The sequence below is a fragment of the Pseudomyrmex gracilis genome, unplaced genomic scaffold (assembly GCF_002006095.1).
Source record: "Pseudomyrmex gracilis isolate BER0280 unplaced genomic scaffold, ASM200609v1 scaffold_81, whole genome shotgun sequence".
NCBI classification, from domain to species: domain Eukaryota; kingdom Metazoa; phylum Arthropoda; class Insecta; order Hymenoptera; family Formicidae; genus Pseudomyrmex; species Pseudomyrmex gracilis.
The window spans coordinates 463,281-472,156 of record NW_018020665.1 but is presented as its reverse complement, the minus strand read 5'-3'; the positions used below and the strand labels follow the sequence as shown (position 1 = coordinate 472,156).

At 40.0% G+C, this 8,876-nt stretch overlaps 1 protein-coding gene across 2 annotated transcripts in view; it reads right to left on the bottom strand.

Annotated features, from left to right (window-relative positions):
* Positions 1 to 1,388: 1,388 nt before the first annotated feature.
* LOC109855125 (T-box transcription factor TBX20-like) overlaps positions 1,389 to 8,876 on the bottom strand; it is a 40,519-nt gene continuing 33,031 nt past the window's right edge. The window contains exons 5-6 of one of the 2 annotated variants that reach the window (XM_020428985.1): positions 4,795 to 4,871; positions 1,389 to 4,494 (exon numbers count right to left, since the gene is read on the bottom strand). In XM_020428985.1, the coding sequence (XP_020284574.1) occupies positions 3,894 to 4,494; positions 4,795 to 4,871 (678 nt within the window). In that variant the 3' untranslated portion in view covers positions 1,389 to 3,893. The remainder of the gene's footprint in view (positions 4,495 to 4,794; positions 4,872 to 8,876) is intronic. The other variant, XM_020428986.1, reaches the window with a different exon arrangement.

Sequence of the window (8,876 nt, the reverse complement as noted above, 5' to 3'; positions counted from 1 at the left end):
ACAGAAGAGAAAGAATTTTTCATAAATTACGCTTTTATTTGAAGTTAGCTTAATGTGTTCTACTTTAATGAGCTAAGAAGACTCACGCTTTCCCTTGCTTTTTTCTTGAAGGCGAGATCGTAATCGTTGCTTTACGACCTCGCGACGAGGAAGGAGCCCTAATCAAGCAGCGGACATCCTCGATGTTTATACCGGCGCGACATTGCAGTCCGGTTTTTCCCTTTTTTTGTCGTAACGTTCTCTCAACGTGTCACTTTTCTCGACGCCTGCGCATAATACGAGCGACTCCCATCGCTCTCTTTCTTCGTGCCAAACGCACGCGTGATTTACGAGCGAAGGATAGATCGACCGACCGAACGCATGACCGGCTGCACGACTGTTCACCTAATGGCCGTCTGATATGACCATAACGACGGAAATGTATTCATCCTGCTCTCGCTTAACGACGCGATGATTGCTCGACGAACTACTAATATATACTCTCATAAGAAACGATAAATTAACAAAGCTAAAAAAATAATATATAACCTCTTAACTCACGAGAAAAATAAACATATATATATATGATACTCGACATATCGTAAATTCTAAATAAGATATTCTGCAGAGTTTGTATTTTTTTTCATACTATATATATAAAAAATTTTATAAAAACTCAGTATAAAAAAATTTCTTCATTAAGAATATATTAAATTTTTAAAACCTCTCAAAACGATCTGTTTGAAACTTCACACTTTACTACTGTATTGAACGATATGTGTTTTGCAAAATTTATGTCCGCTGATAAAAAATACTCAGCAGAAACCGAGACGAGCACTTTTGTGAGAACAACTTCGTGCCGTGTTCGACGATCAGTTCTCGCTTTTCTAGCAGACGTAGGTAACCCCTAATCACACACAACCGGCTTGAGGATTGCGTGATGATGTCTTTATATATAAATAGGGTATCCTGATTAACTATACAAAACTGCCAACATTTGCTTGAACGTACACACGCCAACCTCTACAAGCGGAATTCCTTTCTTTCTGTGTATCCGGAATTTCTTGCCTCACGATCAGTCAGATTCAGTCGTCCTAAGAATGAGAAAATGAATCCTATTGAATGATTGATTTGAAACGCGTTCTCACACGATGATGAATAATATGAAAGAAAGTGGTTTTGCTATTTCTTTTGATGAACGCTACGATTAACAATAATGCAGTTTTGTTGTAACTCTTATCCTGAATTTTTTATTAGTGAACTAACAATGTGTGGAAAATATAAATGAATTTGTAGATTTTTTATTTTATTTGTTATATACGCGCGTTTTTAAGAAATAGTTTTTAAATAAATGTAAAACGGGATAAAAACATGTGTTACGACGAGGAGGAAACATTTGGAACGGTGCGCTCGGTACAAGAGTTTTATTAGGGTATATTTACAAGGGAGGGATAATAATATCTCTCTTTTTCTCTCTTTCTCTCTCTCTCTCTCTCTCTCTCTCTCTCGCTCTCTCTCGCTCTCTCTCGTTTTTTCTCTGAGCTTGCATAGCAATAGGCGTATGCGTTTTGCACAACACAAGCATTAACAATATAACACTCTACACTACTATTAGATGCCGGATAATAATTTTTCAGGTTCTCGCGGAGAACGCGCAAAAATTGTCGCCCATTAAATTTGTATCTCGATTTATCTGAAAATCCACAGAACTTTGAAATTTCTGATTCTCGTCAAGATACCAGATTTGTTCGTTAATCGAAAAGAACGCGCTCCGCGCTTGACGTTTCTCCGCGTTCGAAATATGGAACATAAATAACGATAACAATAGCTCGTGATACGAAATATACAGCTTATATTACAGGAGATAAAGGCGTAGTTACCTTACATCGCAAGTGTATATATAATATATATATATATATATATACACACACATATATATATATATATATATTTATATCTATATCTATATACAATTAGAGACTTTAGTCCGCACAACTTAGTTACCTTTAAAGATGCATATATGCACGGTATTATGTACGGCAATTACGCCACCTTGAGAACCAAGATCGTTATATATATTTACATTGCATTCGTATTTCTTTTCATTCGTGCAACTTTGTGCTAAAGTTTGCCGTGATCTTTGCTATCGCTCGCTCACAACTTTCAAATAAGTTAAATTAAGTTACAATTTTCTTCGCAATATAATTAAACGATACATAATGCGTAAAAAAAAAAATTTTCAAGCTTTAATGAAATGTAAAAATGTGAAATCAACAATTTTGTTGCTATACTGTCAAATTACTACAAAACTGCATAAATCTCTTTGTAAAGCTTGTCTTTTTGAAAAATTACCACACAAAATTAACGTAGCGTCGTCGAGAGTTTTATTTTGAATAAAAATAAAAGAAGAAATAAGAACAAATATACTGCATGAAAATAATAAAACTTAAAGATAAGACACGACTAATAATTAAATTTTTGACTAAACGTGCATATGTAACAAATTTCTGCAAATATATAAAACTATATACACTTAAAAATACGAATACTTTAGTTTCGCTGTATATATATGTACATATTTAGGTATAACAAATTTTTGCAAATGTAAAAATGTGAACTTAGAGGTACGAAATACCTTAGAATAGCTCTGAAGTCTTCATGCGTAACAAATTTCTGCGTAACAATATTTCATCGTAGCGATTCCTCTCCGAAGTGTATCGCTAAATACATCCTTATCATGATCACGGTTGGATCTATTGGTTTCCAAAACGAGATATACACTTATAGATTCGAATCCTCTCGCGATCCCAGGATCCAGTCAAGAGACAACAGAAATCGTTGAGTCACGTGAGGACTCTGGGAGTTTTCTGTGTCCGCTCGCTACCTCGCTCGTCAAAGGTCGAGAGTTCAGCCGAGACCGGCGAGCGTAAAGCGTGTATTTCTTTCCCGCTCTCACATCGATGAGCGCGTCGAAGCAACGACGACTCGCGCTGTCTTAAAACTTTTGACACCACAATTATCGTCGTTATTTAGAGTTCCGAGTCGATTTCGGCGTTACACCCGATGCTCACTGTATGGATGTTCTGACACACGCGATGAAAGTTGATCTTCGGTGCGAAGACTTTTTATAACATATCGTCACGTTATCCGCAAGTTTATATATATAAGTTTTATTTTTTTTTTTTTATAACCGTATTGCATTTATCATCCGATAAAAAGAGGAGACCGGCTCCTTTTTCGAATTTTAGAAACACGATTATAATTTACTACCACATAATGTATTGCACGTATATTTTGCTAAAAAAGAAAATTGTCTCTTTTTCTTTTATCACAAAAAAATAATTTTTTTTATAAATATAAAACAAAATAACTTAATCTGAAACCTAACAAAAATGATTAATAGTAAACGTGGGTAATAACAAATAATCAACAGTATTTGTTTAAGCACTTTACGTCTTTAATTTTCGATCATTATCGGCTTTAACAAAGAGAAAAGTAAAAAGTACAGAACTTGTCTATAACAAATGCGATTTAAATACAAAAACGGCGCGCAGAGAAAATCAACTTTTATCACGCACTAATTTTTTGCATTTTTGTGAAGAATAAATATCGTAAAGCACGATTGTTGTCTCACTACATATTTCGTCGCACGGTTTGTGAACGTATCCATGAATAATTAAACTATCCTTCAGGGTGTGTTACTCTAGAAAAATCTTTTAGTACATAAAAAAAAAGTTTCTGAACACTTGCCTGTAAAAGGACCGCTACTATATCTGGAATTTTTTTGTTTCCTAAGGAGAGAAATTGGCTTTCGTCTCGCTGTAAACAGAAAGTCTGCCAACCTCACTCATAATTTTGTTCACACTGAAATAGTGACTGATATTTTCCTAGAAAAGTCACTTATAAGCCAACGACTACGAAGGCGAGAGGTCCTGAGCCTCCCTGCTGAGACTGTCCGTAGGCGATGGCGTGGCTCTTCTGGACGGTGACGGTGATGGCGCAGCAGGTGTTGAGGACTTGGGAACAGTCGCTGTGGTGTGATACGGCGAAAATCGGTGGTGAGCTAGCACGAGGGGTGAGGGATAGAGTGGTCGCGGTGCTGCGGGTCCCGTCGGATTCTGCTGGGTGCTGGACCCAGATGCGATCTGCTGCTGATGGTGCGCCGCTGCGAAGATGGGTCCGATCGACGACGCCGCCCACCACAGATGGCCCAGTTGCTGCTGTTGCTGTTGCTGCTGATGCTGCTGCTGCTGCTGATGGCTAGTTCCCGCCGCCGATACACCTGGATAGACCAGAGTGGGGTTGACCAGTTGAGCGTAAGGACTGCTGACGGCTACGGCCGCAGCCGCCCTCAGCAGCATTTGAGAACGAGCAGCCCAGAGGGCCTTCTCCTCCAGGCTGAGATTGCTGACTGCACCCGCCTGGAGCTGTTCCATTTCGAATGGCAGTCGATGCGGAAACCTCAGCGATTGCTGTTCCGCCAGCATCGACTCCATCGTCTCCCTGAAAGGAAAACTGCTCCATTATATATTTCGTTTTCTAAAGTCCGTGAAATGTTGTGAAATTTTTTTCGGAACAAAAGCCAAAAAGTTTTTAAGGATACTATATGACATAGCTAGAAATATATATATTTTTTTGCGTTTTTCACACAAAAAATCTTTTACCCTTGTACTTGCAATATTTAACAAAGTACAAGAGACTTTGTATAGCTCTACGTGTGATTTGTGGTTTTTTTTCTATAAAGATGTTATATAAAGTACACTACTCTTGTTATTTTGCTGTTGCATAGTTAACATAAGTTATCAAGTAACTCACCTTTCGAAGTCGGTAAGACGAGAAGAATCCCGAAAGCCCTTAGCAAAGGGATTACTGTCGATCTTGAGCTTCGTGATCTGTAACAGACGGAAAAGCGATGGTTAGTCGCTGCGACGGACGAGAGAGAGATCGGCAGAATCGGAGATTCGGTCGCCCTCGGACTCGCATTAACATCGAGGCGATCTCTCGCAAATTCCCCGATCTTATTACCCGCTCGCGTAGCGTGAGCTCTCTCCCGACTTCGCTTCGGGAAAATTACGTCACCAGCGCGACGAGCAACGGCGCGTGGCGGAAAACGGTCGGCTGTTTCGAAACGGTTCGTTCCATCGATCGGGAGTCAACGGCTCGTAAAATTAGAAGAAGGCGGCGAAGCGACGTACCTACCATCACAAGGGCGGGAGATAGACAATCGGGAGGGGATTGAAGGGAAGAGATACGGTAAGCGTCGTTGATACACGGGTATCCTTCGGGGGCGCCATGAGAAAAAAAAAATCCTAAATCATGGAACGCGCATTTTCTATTCTGTTTGTTTTTTTTTCCGAAAATAGAAAAGTTGTATCGATGTCTCATTTGTCGTTTTGAACCAAATCATTTTGTTTTCAATCAAACAAAATAAGCAGCTTTATTTGAATACAGAAGTTAATCCTTCAGAAAAAAAAGGAAAGAGAAACGGTTAAAAGGACTAGTTCACAAAAGCACAAAAATGATTTACAATTTGAAAAAGATGTAGATGTGAAAAAAATATGAAATATGAAAGAAACGTGACAAATATTCGAGCTACTTATGTTTCTATTTCCGCGGCACACAAAAGAGAAACTACTGTATGCATATTGTGCGCAAATCTTTTGAGAAATTACAGATTTGTATTTGCAACGCTTTCCACTGTTGCCTTTGATACGCATTACAGATTGTTGGTCGCTCACAATCCAATAATTTCCTTTTCGTTTTGCAATTCATCATTTTTTCATAACTTGGATCATTCATCGCCAAAGTTAACTTTTAACTCTCGCTGCAAAGAATGCTTGTTCAGACTCGGCCCACAAAGAATCATCGACCGACACGGTGGTCCGCACGAGGAAATCCGAGAAAGTTTGTCTACGTGTTGGACTACACATCGTCACGTTTGTAGTAGCCTCTTAAGTGGTCAGACTGTTTTTTCTCTCACTCTCACTCCTTCCCGTTCCCTATCTTTTTCTTATGCGAGCTACCCTTAAGGAAATGTACCCTAAGTCGGATCTGTGCCCTAAGTTGGATGTTTCGCATTACCCTACAAGCCCACCCACGACGTGATAGATATACAGGTGGCCCCGTTTTTCGATATCGTTCCCATCGCCTTAAACCTAGCTCTTGTCCTCTTTGACTTTTGCCCTACATTTTCCGCAAACTCGTCTGAGAATAAATTTCTGACTCAGAGTTTACCTGACCGCTCAGACCGTTGCTAAGTTTTGAAAACACGTGTTGAATTGACAAAATTTTTCGCGTTTGAACGTAACATAGACAAACATATTGACAAAATTTTTCTCACGACCATGAAAGAACATGTTTAGCTGACAGTACGTCTCGAACAAAGCTCCAACGGTCCGAATACAAACCCGTGAAATTTCTCATATTTTATCTATTCAACTTACGTTTTCCGACGTATAAATCTCATTAATTTTTCAAATATTATTTGTGACGCTCTTATTATTTAATAATCTAACCTAACCTACCTTTTAATGTCAAATGTAAATTTTTCCGAGTATTGTAAAAGAATACACGCGAGCATAAAGATACAGCACAATTCTTTAACATGTTTGACGTTGACAACGTATATGCAGAGGTAGATTTTAATCTGTGCCAGCCCCAGCATGTCATTTGAGCAACTGAGCATCGCAGATGTTATTGTTAGAAAATTTGCATAACCGTAATTGTTCCATGAGCTTTCCATTAAGGTTATTAATTATTAAAATTAAAATCAATACACACACACACGCGCGAATACTCCAGAATAGCGCAACGCAAAACCGGAGTGGCAGCGAACGTGTTAATAAGGTGTTAGTTGGTTGAAACAGAATTTAGGTTCGGTAATTGGGTGATTAGGCGCGTTAATTAGCGTCTTCTCGCTGGCACCCGAATAAAGGAAAACATCGAGCGGTACCACATAAAAATGTCAAACAAACGCAGTGATATCCCACGACACGGACCTATCCAATTTCCGTCCGGCGAGCGTTCCAGAAAACATAAATCAGCTGTCTTCCGGGTCGAGTGTCACATACGAGATGTGCGGTTCGCTCGAACGACACGCTCCTGCTGCTTCGATTTGGGGTCTTTTGGTTACTCAAAACGAGACGCAACACGCGCGTTATTTATTTGGAAAAGAGAACCGCTTGTCGCAACGCTCAGTTGTCCGTAGGTGGTCCAATTAATTCGCACTCAAAGTCAGAAACAAACAAGGCGTTCGGTTTCCACGATAAAAATCCAATTTAATAAAATTAACAGACACTTCGATATCACACTCTGGTTTTACAATTAATTTTTGAACTATAATTAATAAAAAACATTTTTAATTTATAGAAATACAAAATTTTTAAGATTATATTTAATCTTTTTAACAATATTCAAGACTAATATTTCAAATATAATTTCAAATATAATTTAATTACTAGAAAGAAAGAAAGAAAGAAAGAGAGAGAGAGAGAGAAAGACAATAATGATGGATCTTGTAGCAACATCTGTAATCTATAATCAATGCGCATTTACGAGGCAACAAGTCACATCCGTTTCTGTCACACGTTTATTCCCCGTTTATCCAGTAGTCGTATAATGATTTCACGAATCGCACAAAACTGGTGTTTCTCGATAAGCCCACAGACACACGTCAGCATTTCCTTCCGCGTGTCCGTCGCTTAGCTACATCAACGACAGCAGAACTGGAAGTCGTCGCGCGACTTCCAGTTTATCTGCTTGTCGAAAGCTCGCCGCCGTTTTCGCGTCCTCGGCGACGGAGGCCGGGAGCAAAAAGAAATAGAGAATGAGAGAGAGAAAGAGAGAGAGAGAGAGAAAGAGAGAATGAAAAAAACAAAGAAGGAAGGCGAGGGAGCGTGAGTGGTGTTGGTGTGTGTCGAGTGGGTGGTCCAATTACCCTACAGTTTCGCGCTCACGAGCAGCACGTGCAGGCCGCTAGTAATAAGACTCTTTCCTTCAAAGCTGAGGCTAAGCCGGTGCTAAGCTCGGGGCCGCCTCGGTTTTAGTTACGATTCCGCTGACATCATTAGCCAAACATCTGGCCCGCCACCACCACCACCCGCCGTCAGCATCGTCGCCCTCTCGACAACATTGCCACCTCCGTCGTCCGTCTCCTTTTCGCTTCATTCGCTTCTCGTCATCGGTCGTCTGCCGGTCTGCCTGACGATACGCATCGTCGTCGTGGTCGTCGTAGTCGTCGTCGTCACTTTACGAGCGAATCGCCGGCGATATTCCGACGCCGCCGTTCTTTGAGTTTCGCGAGGTCAGAATGACTTCTGGTCTTTGATATCGACGCTTTACCGACTAACATTCCCTGTCAAGCTCTTTACTTTACGGGAGGTTCGCATTGGCGTGCGGCGTTATATTTCATAGAAATTTCAATATTTCTTTCTTTAGAATTCACGCGATGAAAATATTTTTTTTGATCAATAATTCTATTATACTTCTATGTTTTGAATAATGTGATTTGTGATTTTTCAATTCTTTCTTCCCTTCCCCCTTCACAGATATGATATAAAATAATTATATTTACATTATTAATTTAAAGAAACAAATGTTTCCGAAACTTGATTAGATAAAATTTTGCATTACAGAAAGGTTTTTATCACACATTGTCGAATAAAAACTGCTCAGCGATAGCGTTGATGCCTCGGCGCCACTGAAGCGGGCTTTCCGACAAACGCGGTCGGTCCGTCGAAGTTATACGATTTCGCTGACACGGCTCGGCCAAACGTTTGGACCACTTCCCAGACCGATTTACGATGTCGGTCGTGGTAGCGCGCAGCGAGAGGTATACCGCGTGATAAATTCGCCCCGCATGCTCGCCGTTCTGCTCGGCTCGGTAGCTATCGAGTCCG